Source organism: Borostomias antarcticus (genome assembly GCF_949987555.1).
Source record: "Borostomias antarcticus genome assembly, contig: scaffold_344, whole genome shotgun sequence".
Classification (NCBI taxonomy): Eukaryota; Metazoa; Chordata; class Actinopteri; order Stomiiformes; family Stomiidae; genus Borostomias; species Borostomias antarcticus.
This window is the reverse complement of record NW_028175958.1, coordinates 32,395-59,616: the sequence shown is the minus strand read 5'-3', so window position 1 is coordinate 59,616 and position 27,222 is coordinate 32,395. Positions and strand designations below refer to the sequence as shown.

The 27,222-nt window shown below is 54.8% G+C and overlaps 1 protein-coding gene across 1 annotated transcript in view; it reads right to left on the bottom strand.

Moving 5' to 3' along the window:
• Window positions 1–2,005: 2,005 nt before the first annotated feature.
• LOC311328981 (transcription factor SOX-6-like) overlaps window positions 2,006–27,222 on the bottom strand; it is a gene marked incomplete at both ends in the record, with an annotated part of 57,397 nt that continues 32,180 nt past the window's right edge. Inside the window, 6 exon segments of the mRNA XM_084462870.1 lie at window positions 2,006–2,035; window positions 2,390–2,577; window positions 4,007–4,187; window positions 7,140–7,289; window positions 19,552–19,631; window positions 25,799–25,919. Of these exon segments, the coding sequence (XP_084318996.1) occupies window positions 2,006–2,035; window positions 2,390–2,577; window positions 4,007–4,187; window positions 7,140–7,289; window positions 19,552–19,631; window positions 25,799–25,919 (750 nt within the window).

Below are 27,222 nucleotides of genomic sequence, written 5' to 3'. Positions count from 1 at the left end.
AACTATTCACAATGTTCTTTTCTTATCTCTGTCGGTGTGCCTCTCTCTCTCTCCCTATCTCACTCTCTCTCCCCCTCTCTCTCACTCTCTCTCTCCCTCGCTCTCTCTCCCCCTCCCTTTCTCGCTCTCTCTCTTTCTCTCTCTCTCGCTCTCTCTCTCACTCTCTCCCTCTCTCTCGCTCTCTCTCTCTCCTCCTCTCTCTCTCCCTCTCTCTCTCTCTCTCCCCCTCTCTCTCTCGCTCTCTCTCTCACTCTCTCTCTCACTCTCTCTCCCTCGCTCTCCCCCCCCTCTCTCCCCCTCTCTCTCTCTCCCTCTCTTTTGCTCTCTCTCTCTCTCCCTCTCTCTGTTTGTCTATATCTCTCCTTCCCCTCCTATCCTATCCCTCCCTCACTGCACCCAGATTGAGAAGGTAGACTGGAGGTGAGGAGTGATCGACAGCCAAAACCACAAACCTCCCCCTTTTATAAAAACACCCAGCAGATCACGTGAGAGAGGGGTGAGGCCTGCTCCAGCGCCAGCTGAATAGACAGAGCCCCACAATGCAAAGAACCAAACAAAACCAACGACAGGCCAGAGAAAGGGTGCTAAGCTCTACCTGCTGAGAACAATAGGCTCATAGGTGTGTGCTGCCTGTTGATTACGCTTCTTTTCAGGCATTGTCCGCACTGCTGTGTTTGTGTCGTGTCGCGGCAGGTCCCGGAGCCTGGCGGAACCGCAGGCTCGTCTGGGAGGGAGGCGGAGGGAGGCGCCGACCCAGCGGTCAGATGGTGGAGCGGAAAACAGGACCAGGAGTCCGGCTCAGAGACGCCCAGAGAACCGAGCCTTCGCACGCCGCGCCCCGCTTAACTGAACAAAGACAGAGAGCTGACAGCAGACTTGGACCTCAGCGCCGTCGTGACAGGAAGTACAACCCCATCTCCGCAAAGCCAAAGGGACGCCGTCTACGTGATTCGTACAACACCAGACTGGTCAAAGACATGCGACTGGGAAAGGGCACCAATAGTGTTAGAAAGTAATTAAATGTCATATTTGGATAATCTTCTAGAAGCTATCGATCTGTAGGAGAGGTAAAAGGTGTTCCTCGTCAGCGGCCGCCCGCGTGGTTTGAGAACCGCAGGAATGTCTTCCTCTAATCAACAGTGTGTGGTGAAAGAGGAGGGCGCGCATTCCGAGGAAACACAGAACGTCTCTCAACGGAGAACCGGCCCTCGCCGTTCCACACACGGCCGTCTGAGCTTCAGAGCGCTGAGCCTGCGACGCCACTGACCACGCCTCCTCCTAAATTCCTAATACTGAATTAAGGCGGTATTTTAAATAGATACTTATTGACTTCTTTACATGTACACTGACCTAGTTAAGGCTATTGGTTGAAAGTGTGAGATGGTGAAATATTAATGAACCTTGTCTCCTAGTTCCTGCCTGGTCCTCAAGGCCAACTGGCACCATGGCGCCAGGCTGAAGGGACGACGACGAGGTGGTTGTTTTTTTTCTCTCTCCTTGATTGACTCATCGATTGAAGATATTTTTAAAGGGGATCCCTGGGAGTGTGTGTGTGTGTGTGTGTGTGTGTGTGCGCACCCCATGTCGGGGGACAGAAAAGGCCACGTCTCTTGCTTTAATTGGGCAGAGACATCACAGGGCTAACCCGCACCGGGCAACACCATGTCCTCGCTCTCTCTCTCTCTCTCTCTCTCTCACACACACACACACACACGCACGCACGCACACACACCCTGTCCACCATGCCAATGCCAATCAAAAGCACCCCCTGGATACTGATTAATGGCTACCATTCATTTTAAGAATTATTTGTAAAACAGAACCAGACGTCCAGTTTTCTTAACTAGTTTTGTTTTTGGCCTGCAAACTAATAACTCAAACGAATAACTCACACAGGGTGCGGCGAAAAGGCAGTGAATAGAAACCCACTTGCATCGTCTGAATCAAAGACATAGATATTGAATAAATGTGTGTGTGTGTGTTGTAAAAAAAGAAAATAACTTACAGAATTAGAGAAGAGAGAATACAGAGGATTCTATAGAGAGGAAATGAGAAAGAGAAAGAGAGAATTAGAGAGAATTACAGAGATTAATCATTTTGAGGGATAAAGGGAGAATTAGACATTAATTGGATGAAGTGTGTACAGTACAGTATGTGTGTCCGTGTGTGTGTGTGTGTGTGTGTGTGTGTGTGTGTGTGTGTGCACGTGCATGTGTCTGTTTGCATGCGTTTGCATGTGTACATTTGTGTGTGTGTGCACGTGTGTGTGTGTGTGTGTGTGTGCGCGTGCGTGTGTGTATTTGTATGTGTGTGTATTTGTGTGTGTGTGTGTGTATTTGTGTGTATGTGTGTGTGTGTGTATTTGTGTGTGTGTGTGTGTGTGTCTAACCTTGTCGGCCCTGCAGTTGTTAATGCCCATGCTGCTGAGTGCTGACAGCTTGGCCTCCATGCCCTGCTGCTGATGCTGCAGCTGCTCTCGCTGGATCTGCTCCCTCATCTTCCTCGCCTCCTGGATGGCCTTCATCACTGCGTCCTGGTCGCCGAACAGCGCCGTGGAGTTCAGACTGGACAGGATGTCTGACCCCAGAGAACACACACACTCCGTTAGAACATGGGAGGAGAGAGAGACGAAGAAGCAGACGCACGCGTGGCCATGTGACCTTGCACACGAAGACACGCACGCACGTAATGGAATTGTAATCCCAATTACAGGTGTTCATCTACCTAATGTACAGGGCCAAGCCTTGTGGGAGGTCCTCCTCTCCTTTTTCTATGTGTGTGTGTGTGTGTGTGTGTGTGTGTGTGTGTGTGTTTGTGTAAGTGTGTATAGTGTGTGTGTACAGTCTGCGTGTGTGTGTGTGTGTACAGTCTGCGTGTGTATGTAAGTGTACAGTATGCATGCCTGTGTGTGTGTGTGTACAGTATGCGCGCGTGTGTGTGTGTGTGTGTGGCACGCAGCATGTGTGTGGCTGCTTCAGGCAGTTAGTCTGAGTCTATCGGTGTCGCCCTCTTTGTGTAATTAAGATCCGGGTCTGAGGTGAGCTGGGATAGCAGTTAAAAAACACCCAAATTCAACAAACAAACAGACGGGAGGCTTCAGCGGAAACGCAGGCAGCTCCACTGTAATGAAAGACTGCCTCTAATAACAGCTACTGAGGCTGGCTAGAAACGCCTCACTTCAGAGGGGAAGGCGAAACACAAGAACTCTTAAAAACAAATAACGTGTTTCAACATCCGCAGGTTGAGACTCTGTGGTATTAAACGTGTGATCCAGGGGAGATTAAGAGTTGCAATAGAGTCAACAGTTCCGTAGACACGGGGATATATTGTCATTAACTTTTGTTTAATCCAGATTACGGTCTGACCAGTGTTGTGAAGGGTCACGTTGTTTGAAGCCTCTGCTAGACCTTGACAGTGTGAAAGATATAGTATGTCAAACTCCCTTTCTTTAAACATGGAAAATTAAACTAACAAAAGCAGCTGCTATGCGTTATTGCGTGCGTTTGAAGAACAAAGAGCGCTTCTTTAATCTTGAGTAATCCTCAATAATCTTAAACAAGTATTTGATCACTGCTGTGGTCACTTCCTGAAGAGTCAGATGAATCACTGTACAATATGTACTAATTCATACATACAGGTGCGTGTGATGTAGTTAAGACCCCAGCTAATTCCATTAGGGTTTTCATGTAAGCTCTCTTTGGCTTCCAACCTCACCTTTTGTCTTTCATTTGGCACTTTGGCACTTTTGTTTTTTTAGCCATTGTTTGTGTTTCACTTCATCTACGTGGATGAATAAACAAACTCAACTGAACTGGAGTCAGCATCAGTGTTCTAAGTACTGAGTGAGTGTCTGTGGTAGATAAGAACCAGGATGTTCCCAGGTCAGTGTAGTACTGAGTGAGTGTGTGTGATGGACAAGTCCCAGGATGTGCGTAGGTCAGTGTTGTGGGTACTGAGTGAGTGTGTGTGATGGATAAGTCCCAGGATGTGCGCAGACCGGCCTTACCCAGAGAGGAGCCGCGACCCAGGCCTCCGCCTAGTGGGCTGGGCAGGCCGCCCTTGCCTCCCAGGCTGCCGGGGCTGGTCTTGCTGCCGGGGAACAGACTGTGTGAGGGGGACGTGGGGGACTTGACTGGCTCAGCTGTCTTGGGCCGGGCCGACAGGTTGAGAGGCTGCGTTCCCTCCTCCTGTGACGGGGGGAAGGGGAGGGATGGGGGGATGGAGGAGAGGGGGGGGTAGAGAGGAGACAGATGTGAATGGCCGCCCCTCCTGCTGGAGGGTCTCTGGGCCCACAGATGACAGGAGGCGGCTCTGCTCCCGGCTAATTACTAGAGCTCCTGTCTGACCTCTCCTCTCCTCTCTTCCTCCTCCCTCGCTCCTTCCTCCCTTCTCCACTCCTCTCCTCTCATCTCCACCCCCCCCCCCCCCCCCCCCGGCCCCCATCCCCTCCTCTCCCTCCTCTTCCTCCTCTCGCTCTCCCTCGCCTCATCCATTCTTCCTCCTGGCGCCGTGCCATGCCAGCTCTCCTCACAGTTGCCCCGAGCCTTTGTTCACACTAATTAAAGCAGATTCTCCCTACATCTTCATCTGTTCTCCCTCCCTCCCTCTCCTCTCTCTCTCGCTCTCCTTTCTAGTTTAAAGAATGAATAATGAGCAGATAACCAAGGTGGCTGTGATCATAGGCAGCTGTTAGGCTCATCAGATGTCGTATGCCTTATCTAATTCATTAACTTGTTTTCCCCATTTCCCTCTTCATTTGCACATTCTGCTGTTATCATTTGTTTCACATGATCGTCGTATCCTCCGTTGTATAATATGATAGAATAACGCGAAGTAGAGGTTTAGCCGTAGTTCCTCTGCAGTGTTGAGTCACAGGAGGACACATATCTCGGAACGGTGTTGAGGGTTTTAATTTTTCGGTGTTTCAGCGCATTTTCTGGGTGGATTCGGTGCAGATACCTCAGTGAGGGTATCACTGTGGGAGTTCACCAGAGTTCTATCTCTCCAGAGACTTACCAGCTGGCTGGCTGACCGGCTGACTGACTGACAGACTGGCTGACTGGCTGACTGACTGACTGACTGACTGATGATTGGCTGGCTGGCTGACTGGCTGGCTGGCTGCCAGACTGACTGCATGACTAACAGACTGACTGGCCAACTGACAGACTGACTCAATGGATAGTAGCATACTGTAGTTGTTGCACACACATACATGGCTGTTGAGGGTCAGATATAGGTCTGCTCCTCTTCATCTCTCTCTCTCTGTAGTGGAGTCTCAGTGGAGGACTAGCCTGCTCACTATGGTTAACAGTCTTTTTCAAAGCCCAAGTGTCTCCTTGTCCAAACATATGGTCCAGACTGCCTCTGGGCTTCTTACTGCTCTGCCAATTACAGTCTGTCATGCAGTCAAGCTGAAAGTCGACAAACACAACTAGCGGCAGTTTCATTCTGAGTACAGATACAGATGGGATCGCACTGACTTATTTACTTTGTATTTAGATTTCGTTCTAAGCAGTATACATTCAGTCTTTTGGTTTTTTTAAGAGTGTGTTAAATAACTTAAGTGTGAGCTGTGTGCTTAATAGAGAAGGCATGTGTGCTTGGTGTCAGTGATCCTGGTCTAAGGTAGGTAGGTAGGTAAATAGGACTTTATTGATCCCCGAGGGGGATTTTTAAAGCTGCGGTATGTAACTTCTGCGCTATGAGCCTGCTATGTGCTACAGTAGCTATGAGCTTAGAAGCCGCTATGAGCTAGCTACAAGCTTACAAACTGCTATGAGCTAGCTACGAGCTTACAAACCGCTATGAGCTAGCTGTGAGCTTACAAGCCGCTATGAGCTAGCTACAAGCTTATAAACCGCTATGAACTAGCTACGAGCTTACAAACCGCTATGAGCTAGCTACAAGCTTACAAACCAATATGACCTAGCTACAAGCTTACAAACCAATATGACCTAGCTACAAGCTTATAAACTGCTATGAGCTAGCTACGAGCTTGCAAACTGATGCTGACATAGGTCCTATAAAGTCATTGTGTGAGGGAGACAGCTTGATACCGGCCAGTGGTTAAGACCTCAGGAGACTGTGGTCAGGCGTGTGTGTGTTCATGCATGTGTGTGTGCGTGCGCTTGCGTGTGTGTGGGGGGGGGGGGGGGTTGCGTGTGTGTGTTCATGCATGTGTGTGTGCGTGCGCTTGCGTGTGGGGGGGGTGAGCTGGAGAGAGGGGGAACAGGCAACGGAGCCAAGTGAAGAGAATACCAGAGAGCTCCACAGCCCGGTTAATGACATGATTTATGTGCCTGCTCTATTGTGATATTAAACTAAACTTTTCCAAATGGCCGTGTGTTTTTGATTAGGGCCGTGGTGAGAGAGGATGATGTATCTGCCCTCTGCTCCACGCCGAGCACTAGTGGATCAGTGCCACACAGCAGCACAAACCTCCTCCACAGCGTTTATTCACCAGACACAAACCTCCTCCACGGCATTTATTTACCAGACAAGAGTCATCAATTCTTTCCTACCCCTCACTTTTGCCTCTTTTTTTATTTATTTTTTTTAATTCTTTTTGTTTTGTTTTTTTGCATTTGCATAAGACTGATGTCTCTCTCGGCTGTAATGGTTTTGTTCCATCCCAGTGAATGTCAAAAGGAGAGAGAGAGAGAGAAAAAAAAACAACTGTGCTGTTCTTTGTGATCAGAAACCATGTGTTCCACAAAGCGCTCGCTCGGAGTGCCCATAGCCATAGCAACCGTGTCCACAGAGTTCTGGTTGGGAGGGAGAGAGGGCCTTGTTAAAAGGCCGCAGATTGATGGGCCCAGCGTTAGCAGTAGCACTGAGCACCGGGCTGGAGCAGGACCACCGGGCCAATACCACCTCATCCACACGGGCCCAGCACCCCTCAATCGGGCTGGGAGGAGGAGGGAGGGTGGAGGGATGGAGGGAGGGAGGGAGAGATGTATGGATGGAGGGGTAGAGGGATGGAGGGAGGGAAGGATAGAAGGATGGAGGGAGGGAGGGAGGGATGGATGGAGGGATAGAAGGATGGAGGGAGGGAGGGAGGGAGGGAGGGAGGGAGGGAGGGATGGAGAGGTAGAGGGATGGAGGTACGGAGGGATGAGGTGATGGGGTAGAGAACGTACCTTGACTTGGATGAGAGGGCTGGAGGATCTCTTGTCATTCTTCAGGGCGGAGGGGGAGAGGGGCCCGCCTGCGTTGGGGCCCTGGGGGAGCTGGGGCATCTTGGCGCCGGGAGAGACCTGCATGCTGGCAATCTGGGCCGCGTACAGTTGCTGGGAGGAGAGGAGGACAAAACCCACATGGCCTTAACATCCAGAACCAGCCCGCCAGCCAGAACCATCCAGAACCACCCCATCGTCTAGAACCAGCCAGAACCAGCCCACCATCCAGAACCATCCCACCAGCCAGAACCACCCCAAGAGCCAGAACCAGACAGAACCACCCCACGGTCTAGAACCAGCCCACCATCCAGAACCAGCCCACCATCTAGAAACAGCCAGAACCACCCCACCGTCTAGAACCAGCCAGAATCAGCCCACCATCCAGAACCACCCCACCAGCCAGAAACACCTTAAGAGCCAGAACCAGCCCACCATCTAGAACCAGCCAGAACCACCCCGTCGTCTAGAACCAGCCAGAACCACCCCACCGTCTAGAACCACCCCAAGAGCAAGAACCAGCCAGAACCACCCCACCATCTAGAACCAGACCACCAGCCAGAACCATCCCATCATCCAAAGGTTTTTCTCTCTCCTTTCCTCTGTCTTTATTCCTCTCTCTCCCTCTCTCTCTCTCTCTCTCCTCCTCTCAGTCGATCACATCTTCCCTCGTCTCCACAGTTGGCAGAGAGTCTCCATCGAAGGTCTTAACTATGCTTCAAAGGCTTGGGTCCTGGTAGGAGAGACAGTGGCTGAGTGACCACAAAGAGATGGCTTTCATTCAGCGTCGGGCCGGGCTGGGCCAGGCCGGGCTTTTTCCACTCGCACAGGGACACTTTCTGTCAGACTGAGCGTACAGTAGTCGGCTCGGGGGTCTGTGATTTTCTTTCTACCCAGCGTGGGGGGGGGGGGGGCGTCCCCACACAGACACCTGAGCTGCCGCTACGGCGTCCAGAGCAGCCGTCAGAAAACCCACACCCGGTTGGACCGCCTTCACACCAGACATGAAACATTATTAAGGCCCCTCGCTCCGCTCTAAGAGCGCTGACGTCATCGGCCTCGTTTCGTTTGACGTTAAGTCAGCGGCTAGCAGACCGGCGGCGGCGGCGGCTTCCACACGGTGTGCGGTTTGGCCGGCCATCGCCCGGAGCGCTCGCTCGGTGACAATCCCTCGTGGAGGGGCTGCGCTCTGAGAGACATTCTAGACGCGGGCTGCTTGTCTGGCACGCGCTCTGATGGTCGCTTGTCTGGCACGCACTCTGAAGGTCGCTTGGCGACACTGATACTGGCGTTTAAAAGCTTTTTTTAAATTTATTTTTAAGACATTGTAAACCACACTTCACATTGGTCGGGTATTGGGGTGAGACACGGATCACGTCTTAGATAAACGGTAGCAGAGCAGCTAAAAGTACACAAACTCCAAGCACCCCAGTGTAAAAGGATGAGGTATATGGTGTATATGGATACCAAATGAACAAGCTTTCCACAGTCTCCCAAACGCTGCAGAAAGAACGTGATTTTTGACGATAAAGCCTAGACTCTAAGCCCAAGAGCTTTTTAGTTTTGTAGTGGTCTAGTGTAACAGTGTGGTCGGGATTGAGATGCCCTTCTCCAGACCCCATGACAGGCTTCCTCAGACCAGTATTGATCATCAGGTAACATTAATGCCGTTAAATTAGCTTCTGTGTCCTGCCTGTTAGTCAGAAGCTCCCTCCTAGCCTGGCTGGCTGTGTGCCTTCAGCCCTGAAACAGAACAACACTCCACAGCTGTCTGGAGTTCCACCCCTCTCTCTCTCTCTCTTTTTCTTTCTCTCCGTCTCTCTATACCTCTCTCCAACTCTCTCTCCCTCTCTCTCTTCTCTCCCTCTCTCTCTCTCCCTCTCTCTATCCCTCTCTTTCTCTCCCTCACTCTCTTCTCCCTCTCTCTCTCTCCCTCTCTCTCTCCCTCTCTTTCTCTCCCCTCTCTTCTCTCTCGCCCTCTCTTCTCTCTCTCCCTCTCTCTCTTTCTTTCCCCTCTCTTCTCTCTCTCCCTCTTTCTCTCCCTCTCTCTCCCTCTCTCTTCTCTCCCTCTCCCTCCCTCTCTCCCCCCCCCCCTCTCTCTCTCTCCCCCCACCCTCTCTCTCTCTCTCTCTCTCCCCCCACCTCTCTCTCTCTCTCTCTCTCTCTCTCTCTCTCTCTCTCTCTCTCTCTCTCCTCCATGTTATTCGATCAGACGGTCCCGTTGAGGGAGAAGGCCGCTCCTGTTCATACCACCAATCAACACGGCCGTCTCATTTCCTGGTGCGGCTGGACCGGGCCTCACTCAGACAGGCCAGGTTCTCTCTCGCTGCCTGGGTCCCCACCGCCCCAAGAGCCCCGCCCTCCCCGCCCTCCCCAGGCCCCTGCTGACGCGGTCCGAAAAAGCCCAACAAAGCGCTTTGTGTCCGCGCACGTATCTCCAGACATAAACATGTATGCTCTCCCGTAAGAAACTTTATCGCTGGCACATAAGCTCCGCACAAAAGGGCCATTCTTCCCGGGGACCCGAGGGCGAACAACAGCACATGGGCAGCGGAAATGACAGACTGATTATGTTCCCACAATGATAGCGCTGCCCCCACCCCCCTGCTGCCCCCACCCAACTCACAAACAGCCTTTTGTCTCCCGGAGGAACGGACACAGGAACGCGGCCGCGACTATTTTTGACCCTCTACTGTATGTCCCTAATACTGTCACTGTGGAGTTGCGTTTGAGCACTTAAAGTTGTGGTGACATTTGTTGCCTGCGGTTGTGCGTTCTTGTGCGCACGCGTGTGTGTGTGTGTGTGTGTGCGCGTGTGTGTGTGACCGTCCTCCATGGCTCTAGGCCCTATGCGGGCTTCAGAGGAGGTGGTGGAAGTGCGGTCTGTTACACAGATGTTTGTTAGCAGAGCAGTGGATGGGCGAAGCTGCTGACCTTGAGTAGGAAGAACTTTATTGTTCTGGAAAAACAGCATAATTGGGCTTTGCTTCAAATTAGAGGCAGGCAGGCTTTTGTGAGGCCTGATTAGCAGGTCACAGCCACAGGGGGAGGGGCTGAGGGAGGCGCCTGGACACTGAGAACCTCCGGGAGCTCAAACACAATAAATACAATCGGGAGAACAGTGTGACAACACACACAGACACACACACACACACACGCACGGAAAACACACACACACGCGCACACACCTCCGTTAAACAGGCATGGGCTCACTCCCCTCAAAGACAGGCGTAGGCGACGCGTCTCGGCTGCTAGCCAGATGGGTAGAACAGGTGAGGGAGGGAGGCAGGGAGGGAGGAGAGGAGAGACCAGGAGGAGAAGAGAGACCAGGAGGAGAGGAGACAGGGAGTAGAGGAGGAGGCAGGGATCACGGAGGAGACAGCTTCTGGCCGGCCGGTGTGACGGCACGCCCGGCCTGCGCCAGGACACATGTTTCAGTCCCACGACTCGAGGACATCTGCCGGCCTCACAGAGGCCTCTCCCCACAGGCCCCCCCACACACAGCCATCTTGGCGGGGCGAGGCGGCAGAAGGAGGCCGCTGTAATGAGGGTCAGCCTGAAAGTCAACGGTGCGTCTGGGACTGGGTGTGTGTGTGTGTGTGTGTGTGGGGGGGGGGCGGGCTGGCTCGGTGCCCCCAGGACCACGCAGACACGCAGTGGGTCGGGACCGCGGTCAGTCCAGACTCCACCCCCACCTCTCTCCTCCTCCTCCCCCTCTTCCTCCTCCTCCCTCTCCTCCCCCTCCTCGTCCCCCTCCTCCCCCACCTCTCTCCTCCTCCTCCCCCTCCTCCTCCCTCCTCTTCCTCCTTCCTTCTCTTCCTCCCTCTTCCTCCTCGTCCTCCTCCTCCTCCCCCACCTCCTCCCGCCTCCTCCTCCTTCCTTCTCTTCCTCCCTCCTCCTCCTCCTCCCTCCTTCTCCTCCTCCCTCCTCCTCCTCATCCTCCCTCCCTCCTCCTCCCCCTCCCTCCTCCTCCTCCTCCCTCTTCTCCTCCTCCCTCCTCCTCCTCCTCCTTTCTCTCTCTCATCTGCCCTCATCCACTCATGGTGGTCGGCCCGGAAAACAAACTGCGCTCTCGGGCGCTGAGATGCTCCGCTAAGCCTGAGGTGGCGTCACACCGCGGAGAGAGTAAACTGCCGCAACCGCAGATGGTCCTGTGTGTCCCTGCAGGGCCACCGTCCGCCATACCGGCCTCTCTGGGGGGCGCTGCTGTTTCTGCCACACAGGGAAACACCGGAAAGTAAGCTTCTGTGTCCTCTGAAGAAAACTCTGACACGCAGAAACCCACCGGAGACACACACATAGACCCCTCCTCACACACACACACACACACACACACACACACACACACACACACACACACAGATCCCCCCTCACACACACACACACGTAGACCCCCCCTCACACACACATACACACACATAGAACCCTTCTCTCACACACACACACACACACACACACACACACACACACACACACTCACACACATAGAAAATCACTCATTCTCTCTCTCCCACACATGCATGCACACTGACACAGAAAAACACTCTCTCTCTCTCTCCCCCCCCTCACACACACACACACACACACACACACACACACACACACACACACACACACACACACACACACACACACACAGAAACCTTTCCTGTGACCCTCCACCTCTGTCCCAGCTGAGCAGAGCCCATCTCAGCAGCATGGATTCCTGAAGCGCGGGCCAGGCCGAGGTCAGAGGTCAGCCTGTTAGCCTCTGGTCATTAAAAGCCAGGACTCCGGGGGGGCACGCGGGGTTAAACCCACACCTTCGCTTTTCTGCCTGCGACAACATTCTGGCGAGATTACACCCTCCCTCCGGCGGGGCCGGACATCCCAGCACGGCACCCCCCCCCCTCCCCCCCGCTCGGCTCCCCTCTCTCACAGATACGACGACAGCAGAGCCACGTCGAAATGTCACTGCGGTTCAATGTTATCCTTTGCCCGTTACTGTGTCGTTCTGGACACCGAGTCGTCCGCCCTCTCGGGCCGCCGACTCTCCGACAGCTGATTGGCCGCGCGCTGCGCAGGCTGTGTTCACTCTGGCGCTCCTGACAGCTTCCCTCTTTTCTACTTCTGAAGATGGAACGACAAAAACAACAGCTTGAGAGTTCCGCTGATATCAGGCAGGCTTGGGGGGCGGAGCCGGGAGGGAGAAAAACAAACTCCGCCATCTTGTTTGTTCTTAAGGAGAGGGGCGGGGCCATAGCCCAGCGCCAGATGTCAGGGGGGAACGCGGCGTCGGAATCAGGCCGGCAAATCAAACACCTATCTCCTACAAAATTAACGGAAATGATAACCTAGGTTGTGAGAGGTTTGCTACCGTTGGCTTTGCTAATATAGGGTCAGCGAGGCAGTGGTTTTCGTTAGATAGGACATCTACCCTCCAAACCCCCCCCCCTCCCCCCGCGTGCTCAGTCTCAGTCACCTCTGTCTCGCCCGTGCTGAGCAGGCGGCGCTGGAGCACGATTAACGCCCTCATGTCCGCTCCAGCGCTCGGCGCCGTTTAGAGAGGCGGGGCTGCGCCAGCCCGGTTTGCCACAAGGCTTGTACAGGCTCATTGCCCAGGGCGGCCCGGCAGGCTGACCCGGGCTAGGCCCAGATGTCAGGGGGGGGAGGGGGGAAGGGGTGGGGAGGGGGGGGAGGACAGGCGCCCTGGTGCATTGCGGCGATGCTTTCCAGTATGGCCCAACATCTGTCTCTTCCGCTGGCAAACAACCTGCTCCCATCTAGCCCTCCCTCCTCCTCTCCCTCTCTCCCTCTCTCTTCCTTTCTTTTTTCTAAGCAGGCTCTCCCTCTCCTTCTGCTTTGGTTACACACAAACACGCGCGCACACACGGACGCACAGCCTGGCTAGCGCTGCGCGCGTTGGGCAGGCCCCGAGCCTCCAGCTATCAGTCAGGCCCCCGACGCCGGGCGCTGCTCCCTGTATTATCAACACTATCTGTCCATCTGTCCCTCTGTTCTCTACGGCGTCCGTCCAGCTGCTCGCCTCGCCAGCCCATTAGCTGGCTCCGCGCACGCGGCCAACAGCAGCACCGCTCCGCACTGGGTTACCTTCAAAGACCAGAATCCTCTCTTCGCAAACGCAGAAACAGCTGCTACCTCTGTCTGTTCCTCTCCGTCTTCCAACCCCCCTCCTCTCTCTCTCTCTCTCTCTCTCTCTCTCTCGCTCTCTCTCTCTCTCCCTCCCTCCGTCTCTCCCCCTCTCTCTCTCTCTTCTGAACTGAAAGTCAAAAGTGCTTCACTTGGCGGCGGCGGCGGTGGGCCCGGTTCCTCCGCCACTGTGCGTCACGGTCAGGCGGCGTTCGCGTCCGGAAACAAAAGATAAATACCGGGTTCGACGCCGCCGAGTGAAGTGTTTTCCCTGTCACTCCAGCCTGCCTCAGACACAGAGGGGCCCCTTCAGTCCACCTGACCCCCCCCCCCCGCCACGCCCCGCCCGCCACTTAAGATCTCCGCGACGGCGTTGATCTCTGGAGCGTCGGGACAGGTTCCCCGCTTCCTCCAGCCCCCCCCCCCCCCCCGGAGTGAGCGACGCCGTTTCCACGGTGACGGACGGTAATTGCAGTCCGTAGTCGCCACTCAAGCAATTTAACGTCCGAAACCTGAAAGCTGACGGACATGACGGGGGGAGGGAGCGCGGGCTTCTGGGAAGAAAAGGAGCGAGAGTGACACGCGGACCGGGGGGGGGACAAAAGACACGAGGAGGCAGGAGAGGGTAGTACACAGAGCAGGAGAGAGAGAGAGGGGGAGAGATAGATGGGAGATATAGATGGGAACGAGGGACAGAGAGAGGTAGAGCGAGGAGGGGGGGGGGGATTTGACTGAGCGAAAGCAGAGGGCTCTATTTATTTAGTTCTAACTCCGAGCCGGGATGGAGAGGACACAGATGTTCTGCTTTATCCGATGATGCTTTCTCTAAAACGGCATAAGCCTCAAAGTCTGCTTCCAATGATAGCGAGCAGGCCTGTATCAAAGTCCCCCTCTCCCTGTTTATCAAGCCGGTAAGAGGAGGGCAGACATAATATGTCAGGCTCGCGTCGGCCTGAAGGAAATTGTTTTCCACTTGGTGTAATTGATGCGAGGGGGATAGTGTACAAACAACAGCAAACAAAGTGCCAAATAAATGGAGAATTATTTTGTGGGATTAGGGAAATTCCCAGTCTTGTATTACAATTCAATTGAATGTAGCGAGGAGGTGGGGGTGCATTCTGGGTACAATCTGAGCACAATTGCCTGTGAGAGGTGAGAGGTGCCAGTTGTAATCAGAGAGGGACAGTCGGCGACAGAGCCTTTGTTTCCGGGCCGTTCTGGGCTCATCCCAGCACCCTAATGAAGAGGGGCACGCCGATGGAGGCGCGGTTTCCACCCCTCCTCTCCTGAGACCCCGGGACCACGGCCAATCTGTCAGGGAAACACCCGGGAAATTGCCCTGTTGTATACCGATGCCTGGTGACAGCCAGCCAGCCAGCCAGCCTCTCAGCCAATCAGCCAGTCAGCTAGCTAGTCAGTTAGTCAGACAGCCAACTAGTTAGCCAGCCAGCCAGCCAGCCAGTTAGCCAGCCAGTCAGTCAGCCAGTCAGTCAGCCAGCTAGTCAGCCAGCCAGTTAGCCAGCTAGCCAGTTAGCCAGCCAGCCAGCTAGTCAGTCAGTTAGCCAGCCAGCCAGCTAGTCAATCAGTTAGCCAGCCAGCCAGTCAGCTAGCTAGTTAGCCAGCTAGTCAGTCAGTTAGCCAGCCAGCCAGTTAGCCAGCAAGCTAGTCAGTCAGTCAGTCAGCCAGCCAGCTAGTCAGTCAGTTAGCCAGTCAGTCAGCCAGTCAGTCAGCAAGCCAGCTAGTCAGTCAGTTAGCCAGTCAGTCAGCCAGTCAGTCAGCAAGCCAGCTAGTCAGTCAGTTAGGCAGTCAGTCAGCCAGCCAACCTTGTGTGACCCAGCTAGCCACCCAGAAGCACCACAGGTGGCCGCGAACGGACGGTCCTGTATTGACGAGCAAATTACACTCCCCAACAATCAAGAACGCAGGCTCCGTGATTCATTCACATCCATCAGCTTTAAGCCTTTGTTACAAGGTTGGCTTTTTTTCCTCTGGAGTGGAGAAAGGGGGGGTGGATCCCTGTCCCTGGATCAGACTGTTATGACAGAGGAGACGGTGAGAGGCTTCGGCGCCGGCATTAAGACTGACAGAGCGGCGAGCCTCGCCGGCTGGGTGGCTGAGCACATTACCGCTGCTGCATTGTGGGAATTAATTCCTCCAATAAGACAATTTTTTAAGGTTCATATATTTCACAATCTAAACTGAGTAAATTGGGGAAAATTATACCTTGCCAGGATGCTGACAGGGAGAGATATTTTAATTACGGAGGCATGGCCAGCCAATCCCTTGCAGGGGAGCTGTGTGTGTGTGTGGTGGGGCTCTCAGCACGGGAAGTTTAGGGGGGCGGGGTACAGGTAAGTGGGGGTCGCTGAGTCCAGCTACCTGTCTAGTGGTGTGTGAAAACCAAACTCAGTGATATGATCATTACGGAAGATACACGCACGCACACACACACACACACACACACACACACACACACACACACACACACACACACACGTCTCCTCATTCCTGCTACCTCCACATAGTACTCACCACAGCCGTTACTGTATTGACACAGCGGCTTGGTTTAGAATATTAGCATTTACAATAAGAGCCAGCCAATCAGCCAACCAGCCAGCCAATCAGCAAGCCAACCAGCTAATCAGCCAGCCAACCAGCCCGCCATATAGCCAGCCAATCAGCCAGCCAGCTAGCCAACCAGCCAGCCAATCAGCAAGCCAGCCAGCCAACCAGCCAGCCAACCAGCCAGCCAGCCAGCCAACCAGCCAGCCAATCAGCAAGCCAGCCAGCCAACCAGCCTGCCAGGCAAGGAGAGGCTGAAAAATGGCCTGAACAAAAGGACAGGGTTTATCTCTGGAGCGTCAGATGTGCTGTGTTCTGTCACCAGAGCCCGTAGACACAGCCAGAGCCAGAGCGCCGCTGCATGGCTGTGCTAACTGCATGGCTGCGCTAACTACATGGCTGCGCTAACTACATGGCTGCGCTAACTGCATGGCTGCGCTAACTGGATGGCTGCGCTAACTGCATCGCTTTGATAACTGCATGGCTGCGCTAACTGCAACGCTGTGCTAACTGCATGGCTGTGCTAACTGCATGGCTGTGCTTACTGCATGGCTGCCCTAACTGCATGGCTGTGCTAACTGCATCGCTGTGCTAACTGCATGGCTGCGCTAACTGCATTGCTGCGCTAACTGCATGGCTGCATCAACTGCATTGCTGCGCTAACTGCATGGCTGCGCTAACTGCATGGCTGTGCTAACTGCATGGCTGCGCTAACTGCATGGCTGTGCTAACTGCATGGCTGCGCTAACTGCTGGACAAAGTGTCTCCTCATCTCTCATCTCACCACAGAATTACACACCTCCTCTCAGTAGCTCCGTGTTCCTGTTTACAACAAGAGGGCCTTGTCCGCCTCGCCTTGTTGTCTTGACGTGACTTCAGCGGGTCACACGCACACACACTCACACACACACTCACACACACACACACACACACACACACACACACACACACACACACACACACACACACACAGAGTTCTCCCGCTGTGCGCTCGGCGTCTCGGGGCCCGATTCGCCGCTAGGCCGAGGAAAGATGGCGGCCAACGTCGTTATCCCCGTGACACGGGGGAGTGGAGTGAACTTCATATTTCTCCGTCTCCGGTTTGATATTGGGTTTTAATCATCTTGCCTCCCAGCCCTTTGTAGAAGGAGAGGTGGCAGTCGCAGGGCTTGTTGATCCCAGCCGGAGAGGAAAGGGCATATTTGTCTAGCCTTGCTGTTTTAAGGAGAGTCTCTACGCAGGGTAAATAGCAGCCAGAGAAGCAGGCCTGAATCTGAGGCTGACTTCAATTAATGGGAATACACATCTTTTTGTTTACTGTGTTCAGTAAAGGTCAGCCAAGTCATGGTCTCGGAGACTCTGTTTTTGGTCCATTCCCAGGGTTAAATACATTATCCGAATTAATGACTGGAGCCCTTCGCCCCTTCTCTGCTCTCCTCTCCTCATCCTGAGCGCCGGATATATGACGGTCCTGTCTGACCTAGTCCCCTATAAATAGAGGAGGCCAGTGGGCCGGGGTTAGGACATCACTCCATACTGAGGCTCCTTCACCACTACACACACAGAGAGCAGCACAAATAGACACAGCACTAGTACTTTCACCTGTCACTCTCTCTCTCGCTCTCTCTCTGTCTCTCTCGCTCTCTCTCTCCCTCTCTCGCTCTCTCTCTCTCTCTCCCTCTCTCTCTCTCTCTGTCACTCTCTCTCCCTCTCTCTCTCTCTGTCACTTTCTCTCTTGCTCTCTCTCTCTTTCCCCTCAAAGGAATGAAACAGGAAACACATGTTTACATTGCCAAAGCAAGTGAAAAAAGAATAATAAGAATGAAAACCAAATAACAGAAACAATAAGATGTAAACATTACATCTCTCTCTCTCAAATATAAAGTACACACATGAATGTACAGTATGAATGCACAACTACTGTGCAGTAACACAAACACAAACACACACACACACGCACACGCACACAGCCTTCACACGCACACACCCTGAACATGCTCAGACCCGTCCCACACCTTCCCCGTGCAGCTGACTGCTCCCATGCCAGGTGATGTGGCCCCGCCCCCCAGCAGGCCCCGCCCCCCAGCTCCAGCTGCAAGACATGCATTGTTAGGACTTGCTAAGCCCCATTAATACTAAGAGACATCAATTCTGAGGGGCAACTGTATGAAAAGAGAAAAAGTACTGAGACACCCCCCCCTTCTCTCTCTCTCTCTCTCTATCAGAAAGCCTCATATCTAATTGGTATCAGCAGCCTATCACTGCTGTTGGCTAAACAACCAAGGCCACTGCTCTGGTATAGCTGTTGCCATCTCTCTCTCTCTCTCTCTCTCTCTCTCTCTCTCTCTCTCCTTCCTCTCTCTTTTCCCTTTTTGTTTCAAGTGAAGGAAGAGCATTTATGTTTACATACTTCCCTCTCATAACGTACATATACGTAATGCCGTCAGTGCAACAGTGCACAGAGTTCAGCCTCCAATACCCAGCCTGCATTGCAAATGAATGACAAGCTAAACACAGGCCAGTGGAAGCATGCAATGGAATACATATTGTCAATGTGTAAACAACATGCTATGGCTTAGAGAGGGCCTGGATAATGGTGGTGATTATAATAGTAACGCCTTGGCGGATGGAACGCAGATAATTATCTATATTAAACATTACTGCCTCAGGTTAGCATCTGACCTGGGTTCAGCCGTCAAGAGAGAGAGAGAGAGACAGAGAGAGAGAGAGAGCCAGAGAGAGAGAGAGAGAGCCAGAGAGAGAGAGAAAGAATGGGACAGAAAAACAGAGGAAGAGAGGGAGAGAGAAAGGGTGGGGGGAGGTAGAGAGAGAGGGGGAGAGAGAGAGGGAGAGAGAGAGAAGGGGGAGAGAGAGAGAGAGAGAGAGGGAGAGAGAAGGGAAAGAGAGAGAGAGAGGGGGAGAGAGAGAAGTGGGAGAGAGAGAGAGAGAGAAGGGAAAGAGAGAGAGAGAGGGGAGAGAGAGAGAGAGGGAGAGAGAGAAGTGGGAGAGAGAGAAAGAGAGAGAGAGAGAGAGAGAGAGGAGTAAAGCTGTGAGATCGCTCCAGGAGGTGCCTGCAGGGCTTGGAGTCTGTCCCAGCATGCTCTCTGTCTGCCCTGAGCGTGACTCCTCCCCCTTCTACACACACCGTCTGCCCCGAGCGTGACTCCTACCCCTTCTAGACGCCTCCGTCTGCACACACTGTAAGATCACACTCCCACTTTGATTTCTCACTTTCCCTTCTCTCTCTCTCTCTCTCTCTCTCTTTATCTCAGACACACACACACACGCGCCCGTAGAGCAGGTGAACACCACGCTACACCGGAACATCACAGCGGATTAAGATATCCTTTCAGACTAAAAAGTTAATATCCTTCCCTCGTACAATAAAAAGTGTCCTGTGCGAGTGCTTGTTCCCAGAGGAGCGATTAGAGCTACCTGCCGTGATGCTCATCCCCTCTAATAACTGTTCCATCCCCTCTAATAACCGCTATCCCCGATACCGCCGCTCTCCGGCGGGCGTGCGGGGTCAAGTCCTCTATAAAGCGGGCTAAAGAGCACGTGTCCGCTGATAAGCTGCCTCCGCCTTCATTTAGCGCGCGGCTCGTCACTTAGCATACACATAGTGCACGGCCGCCGCCATCGCCCACCAGCGCTCGCTCTCTCGTTCTCGTGTGGTGGCGCCTACCTGGAGCTGGAGGGGGCTGATCCCCGACGCCGCCGCGGCCGCCATGGAGGATGGAATGAACTGCAACGGGTAGTTATCACCTGTCAGGGGGAGGGAGGGAGGGGGAGAGGGGGAGGGAGGGGAGGGGGGACAATGCACACAGGTTGAGACAATGAGTGAGCGCACAGACAAGCGCCAACACGGTCCCTAGGGACCGGCACTGCCTCCTCCTTCTCCTCCTCCTCCTCCTCTTCCTCCTCCTGCTACCGCAGCCAGGGCCGAATGCTGGCAGGCAGGGCCCCTCGGCTCCGGGCCCAAACATCTGCACCAACAAAAGACTCAGCCGGCCCCCGACTGCAGCAGGATTACTGAGGAACGTACACACACACACAGTACAGTACCATATCAACACCCCCCCCCCCACCCCCAACCACCTCCACCCACCCCCCCTGCCTGCTCCCTAGGAATGACTAAAACCAACACACACAAGGAGAGTTGGCAAGTTTAGGAGTTGTTGTTTCGAGTGCGTGCGTGTGTGAGCGCGCGTGTGTGCGCGCCCGAACATCTCGGGAGACTGTTTACGACCGCGGGGGGGGGGGGCGGGGGGGCGTGTCCGTGCCTCTGTGGGCTTGCCCCTCCCCCGGCGTCGGGAGCCCCATTGTTCCCCCGCCGCGCTGGTAGCCTTGGCAGCGCCGAGGGAGCACTTGTACTCGAACCGGTCGGAACAAGCAGGCAGTTACAATAACACGGCTAACAAATACATTCTTATCGCCTTATCGCAGTGTATCAACTATGTATGAATTACCTTTTAAGTAGAGCTGTCGAAATGCTTGGCTAGCTGTCAGGGAGTTTGACTGACATGTATGTAACAAGGGGGAGCGTGTCGGAGCGAGGGGGTGGGGGGTATGATTGATGTCGAGGGTGGGGAGGGGGGGGGGTATGTTGAGTGTGTAATTCTGCACGAGGGGCTCTCACACACTCTGCCCCGCCGTGGGGAGCGACGGACAGAACGGCCCCGGTGAGACCGAGCGGGGAAGTGCTCTCTAGCTGACCGGCTGGCTGAGTCGCAGGGGGGGTGGGGGGGCAGGGGGGTGGGTTGGGGTTAGGGGGTGGGGGGCGGGGGGGTTGACTGAAGCATGTATACGGGGAAGCACGCGGGGGTGGGTGGGTGGGTGGGGGAAGGGGGGGGGCAATTGGCCCCGGTTCAGACGCCACTTCAGCTTGTCACTTCTCCTCACAAACGTATGGAGCCATTAAAGCCACAGGCACGAGGGTGAATGTATATACCTCACTCCCGCCCCTTCACCCCCACCCCCCCACCCCCCCCCCCCCGGCCCCACTCGCCAATCTTGTACAGCGCAGCACATTGTGATACAGCCAGGGAAATTCAATCCCCATTTAAGGCCAGGGGCAAATAAAATCACACGACTGGAGGGGTTTGAAAATGTGCTGTGGGAGAGAGGGAGGGGAGGAGGAGGAGGAGGAGAGGAGAGGAGGAGAGGAGATGAGGAGGAGAGGAGACGAGGAGAGGAGAGGAGGAGACGAGGAGGAGAGGAGAGGAGAGGAGGAGACGAGGAGGAGAGGAGACGAGGGGAAGAGAAGAGGAGAGGAGGAGAAGAGAGGAGGAGAGGAGAGGAGGAGGAGGAGAAGAAGAGAAGAGGAGAGGAGGAGAAGAAAGGAGGAGAGGAGGAGGAGGAGGAGAAGAGAGGAGGAGGAGAAGAGAGGAGGAGAGGAGAAGAGGAGGAGGGAGAGCTGAGGGCCGTTGCAGCCAACCCAATGTCCCCCCTTCCTATCTCTCCCCCCCCCCCCCCCGTCATCCCTGTGTCTGGGTGGGGGTGTGGGGGGTCAGGTGCTGTCATCCCTGTGTCTGGGTGGGGGTGTTGGGGGTCAGGTGCTGTCATCCCTGTGTCTGGGTGGGGGTGTTGGGGGTCAGGTGCTGTCATCCCTGTGGTGCGTTGGGGTGGGGGTGTGGGGGGTCAGGTGCCAAGTGAGGACAGTGACAGGGCGCTGGGCGTGTGGGCCGGGGGGGTTCTGGGGGTCTGTGGAGAGGCTGGGCCGGGGGGGTTCTGGGGGTCTCTGGAGAGGCCGGGCCGGGGGGGTTCTGGGGGTCTGTGGAGAGACTGGGCCGGGGGGGTTCTGGGGGTCGGTGGAGAGGCCGGGCCGGGGGGGTTCTGGGGGTCTCTGGAGAGGCCGGGCCGGGGGGGTTCTGGGGGTCTGTGGAGAGACTGGGCTGGGGGGGTTCTGGGGGTCTGTGGAGAGACTGGGCTGGGGGGGTTCTGGGGGGGTTCTGGGGGTCTGTGGAGAGACTGGGCCCGGCGCCAGGCTGGTGTCAGTGAGCTGAAAGGGAAGCGGGGTGGAAGGGGTGCCGCTGTCTTGTCCGGGCTCGGCTGGTCTCACTGCTGGTCTCACTGCTGGTCTCATTGCTAGTCTCATGGCTGGTCTCACTGCTGGTCTCATGGCTGGTCTCATGGCTGGTCTCATGGCTGGTCTCACTGCTGGTCTCACTGCTGGTCCCTCGGCTGGTCTCACTGCTAGTCTCACTGCTGGTCTCACCACTGGTCTCATAGCTGGTCTCACTGCTTGTTTCACAGCTGGTCTCACTGCTGGTAATACTGTTTGTATAGGGGTGTGTGTGTGTGTGTGTGCGGTCGAACCATCGGTCCTCCTCCATCACACCAGGTCAGCTGGTCACTCAGGTATCTGGACCCTGACAGCCCAAACACAAAGGTCCACGTGCCGATCCCCCCCCGGCCGGCCGGACCAGCGGTCATCTGTCCGGCTCCCCAGCGTGTCCAACAGAACAGCGCTGCCGTGTCCACCGGCGGCCATTACAGCATGACGTCCATGAGGAAGTCACACTGTTGCATCGGGACCTAACGACCATGGACTCATTCTCCAGGCCCATTACGGCCCGTGAGGATGTGTATACCGCCTGGAGGGGGGTCTGTGTGTGTGTGTGTGTGTCAGCGGGTCTATTTGTTTAAAGGATGACCTGCGTCTCCGCCATCTCCGCGCTGCGCTGGACCATTGAGCACAGTCTGACACCGGGGCTCCGCCCGCGCCGCCAACAGCCCCGTCGCCGTGGCGGCGCGGCGGGGTCAGGGTCATAAGCGGGGGTCTCGTAATGATGACATCAGATTAGTGCGCCGCAGCGTGGAAGCGAACACTTGGCCACTCTCAGGGTCTTCATGGACGATGGACACAGCTGCAGTCTCAGCGCTAACAGGCTGCCCATAAGAGCGTACACTCGGCTATATTGTGTTGGGGGATGCGTTATAATAGTGGTTTTAAGGTAATTCTGTTGACTATAGGAGTCGTTTTACTATTTGGTAATGGGCTCATGAATAATTCAGTAGCCGTACACAAGGCGGGCCCCTGGTCAGGGCCCCATAATAACTCCTGTTATCTCAACTAAAACGTTTTGCCCTGTCAAACGTGTAGAGCGGAGAAATCACACTCGCTAAGGAATCCCCCCGGGGCGCTTTGTTCAACCTGTCATGGCTCCGTAGTTCCAAAATAGCTGACTTTCTTTTAGAGTTAATTTATTAGCCGCGCTACCAACGGTACCGCGCCACACCCCGTTAAAGCTCCGCTCCTCACCTGCCCGGCTGCCAAATGAGCTCTCTCCCTCCCTCTCTCTCTTTCTCTCTCTCTCCCTCTCTCTCTCTCTCTCTTTCTCTCTCTCTCTCTCTCCCCCTCTCTCTCTCTCTCTCTCTCTCTCGGCTTGGCTCCGGAGTGGCGTCGCGCTCGTGTGTTGTGTTGTTCCAGTGTTTTGACAGGGCGCTAACAAAAGCTGTATCCGTAGGAGCGTCCAGGATAAGCAGGCGGAGCGGGCCTGTCCTGCTCTGTACCGCTGGCGGATTCCTGCTGGGAGCCAAGCCTCTTCCTCCTCTTCCTCCTCTTCCTCCCGCCTGTCATCCTGTCCACAGGTCTAGTCGTACAGAACGGTGTGTTCCTCGGCTGTGCCGGCGGTGAGGGGCAGGTCATGATGAAAGTCCTTGTGTTTTCAGTTTTGCCTGCACCAGATCCATGCCAATGGTCACTATCAGAGCACAGCCCAGCGAGGGACCAGGCTAGACCAGACCAGACCAGACCAGACCAGACCAGACCAGACCAGGCTAGATCAGACCAGGCTAGACCAGACCAGACCAGACCAGGCTAGACCAGACCAGACCAGACCAGGCTAGATCAGACCAAACCAGACCAGACCAGACCAGACCAGACCAGACCAGACCAGGCTAGATCAGACCAAACCAGATCAGACCAAACCAGACCAGACCAGACCAGACCAGACCAGACCAGACCAGACCAGACCAGACCAGACCAGGCTAGATCAGACCAAACCAGATCAGACCAAACCAGACCAGACCAGAACAGACCAGGCTAGATCAGACCAAACCAAACCAAACCAGACCAGACCAGACCAGACCAGACCAGACCAGGCCAGGCCAGGCCAGACCAGACCAGACCAGGCCAGGCCAGGCCAGGCCAGGCCAGGCCAGACCAGACAGGACCAGACCAGACCAGACCAGACCAGACCAGACCAGACCAGACCAGACCAGACCAGGCTAGATCAGACCAAACCAGATCAGACCAAACCAGACCAGACCAGACCAGACCAGAACAGACCAGGCTAGATCAGACCAAACCAAACCAGACCAGACCAGACCAGACCAGACCAGGCCAGGCCAGAACCTACCAGGCTAGATCAGACCCGACCAGACAGGACCAGACCAGACCAGACCAGACCAGACCAGACCAGACCAGACCAGACAGGACCAGACCAGACCAGACCAGACCAGACCAGACCAGACAGGACCAGACTAGACCAGACCAGACCAGGCCAAGCCAGACCAGACCAGACCAGGCCAGACCAGACCAGACCAGACCAGACAGGACCAGACTAGACTAGACCAGACCAGACCAGGCCAAGCCAGACTAGACCAGACCAGACCAGACCAGACCAGACCAGACCAGACCAGGCCAGACCAGACCAGACCAGACAGGACCAGACTAGACCAGACCAGACCAGGCCAGGCCAGGCCAGGCCAGACCAGACCAGGCCAGACCAGACCAGGCCAAGCCAGGCCAAATGAGTGTGCTGAGTGACTGGGAGTGCTCCATGGCAGGGATCTGATTTACTATTTAATTACAGAAGCCCAGAGTGTTACATATTTAATTCTGACAGAGCAGGGGGAGCGGATGAGTGCTAAGGTTTAGTGCCCTGGCAGGGGGAGCGGATGAGGGCTAAGGGTTAGTGCCCTGGCAGGGAGTCAATGAACATGTTGTAGCAATTGCCCGACAAATCTGTTTTTGGATTCGGAATGCTTGCGTGTGGAGCCACTAAGGCTCCCGTTCTCTCCCAGACGCAGACAAAGGGAGAGACGTGCTGATACAGGCCAGAAGAGACGCACCTCGAGCGGGGGAATGGATGTTCACCCCGCAGACACCAACACCCAACATCTTCACCAACACCCAACATCTTCTCATTAACGTTTTAGTGGTGTTGGTTTTCAGATGCTATGTCTAAGAATAATCTTTACCCTTAAACGTATGCTATTAAGTGTATATATGTGTGTGTATATATATATAATCTTAGCAAATCCTCTAATGATACAGTATATGTGCTGTTTTAGTGTGCTAGGTACGTGCAGCGTACAGTATTGTGTTACTGTATCTCACTCAAGCAGATTCCTGGATGGTGAGTAGTCAGAGGCACTGTTTACATTCCTTCACTCTGCTACCCACATCTATTGTTCCGCAAGGCAGGCAGACAGACAGGTAGACAGACAGACAGGTAGACAGACAGACAGGCAGGATCACTGCCTTGTCTCAAGGCTGCTGTATCTGTCTTTCAGCTTGAGGAGGGAGCACTAGTGCTTTATTTGATGGTGTTGCTATGTGGACTTCAGAATGGGTTAAGTGTGTTGTGATAACCAGTCAATATTGTCCTATATCATAACAACACAGTAGGACAGAGAGAGGGAGAGGGAGAGAGAGAGAGGGTTGAGAGAGAGAAGAGAGAGAGAGGGATGAGAGAGAGAGGGTTGAGAGAGAGAGAGGGGGGTGAGAGAGAGAGAGGGATGAGAGAGAGAAGAGAGAGAGAGGGATGAGAGAGAGAGGGTTGAGAGAGAGAGAGGGGGGTGAGAGAAAGAGAGAGGGATGAGAGAGAGAGGGTTGAGAGAGAGGGGGTGAGAGAGAGGGGTGAGAGAGAGAGAGAGAGAGAGAGAGGTAGAGAGGGGGACTGAAGGAGAAGGGGAGGTCCTACCTGGCTTGTAGGAGAGCCCCTGGGGGAACAGGAAGCCCTGCTGGGCGGCGGCGGCGGCGGCCATGGTGCGCTGGTCGTGGGGGAAGATGGGGATCATGAGCGGAGGCATGTGACCCTGGACCTGCTGAGCAGAGAGGGACCGGGGATCAGAGAACGGCCTGGGCTCACACACACACACGCACACACGCACACACGCACACACACACAGACACCCAGAGCAGCGAAGCCAGGCCGGGAGCAGATCACAGGCCCGTCTAACGCGTCCTGACAGGGGCTCTGCAGCGTGGCCCCGGCGCCCGGGCCCTCGTGTGCCCTCACAATCACCAGCCCGGCCGCGTCACTCCGGAACCCCGGCTACTATTACACACCAGCACATCAAAGGGGGCTGCGCCACCACACACCACACACACACACACACACACACACACACACACACACACACACTCTCATCCCCAGTCTGCTGGGCCTGACTGGAGAGAGGGGGGGGGGATGGGGGAGAGGGGGAAGAGGGGGAGAGGGGGAGGAGGGGCGAGGAGAGGGGGAGGGAGGAGGAGGGAGGAGTGAGGGGGGGGGGGCTGGGTGCGTGGTAACCTGTGGAGGGCTGCGTGTGGCAGGGAGGGACTGACTGATGGTGAGAGAGGCACTCGTGTGGGATTGACTAAGACAATGTCCTCGGGCGATCGGCTACAGCGTGTCAATGGGGAGAGTGACACACACAAAAACACACACGCACACACACACACACACACACACACACACACACACACACACATCCTGACTGACAAAGGGAAATCAGCTCTGATATTCCATCTGTGATATTTCCTAGTGCTGTGATATTTCATCTGTGATATTTCATAGTGTTTCATTTCATATTTCAAAGTCCATCTGTGATATTTCACTTGAGCGCCACTGACCCTCTGGCTCTGAACAAATCTCTGCTGTAAGTGTGTGTGTTCATGAAGTGTGTGTGTGTGTGTGTGGGGGGGGGGGGGGGGGGTTGTGCGTGTGTGAGTGAGAAAGAAAGAGAGAGAGAGAGAGAGAGAGAGAGAAAGAGACTGTGTGCGTGTGCGTGCGTGCGTGCGTGTGCGTGTGTGTGTGTGTGAAGGGGGATTAGTGGAGGTCTCAGAGAAAGTGTGTGTGTGAGGGCTGTAGTCTGAGACAGATGTTGAGAGTGGAGGCAGGGTCCAATCTGACTGTCACCCCCTGCTTCCTGCCCCCGTGTGATGGGGTGCAGTCTAGCCCCCCCCCCCCTTCCCCCCCCGGCGGGGAAGGGTTAATCTAGCGTCGGAGCGCCCCCCCCCAAGGGGAGCCCGCCTGGAACAAGGGTTAATAAAGGTCACCCCCCAAAATAAACACTTTGCAGAGTGTTTCTCCATTCATCCCTCTTTAAAATCAACTCGCAATAAAAAAAAAATAAAAAAAAC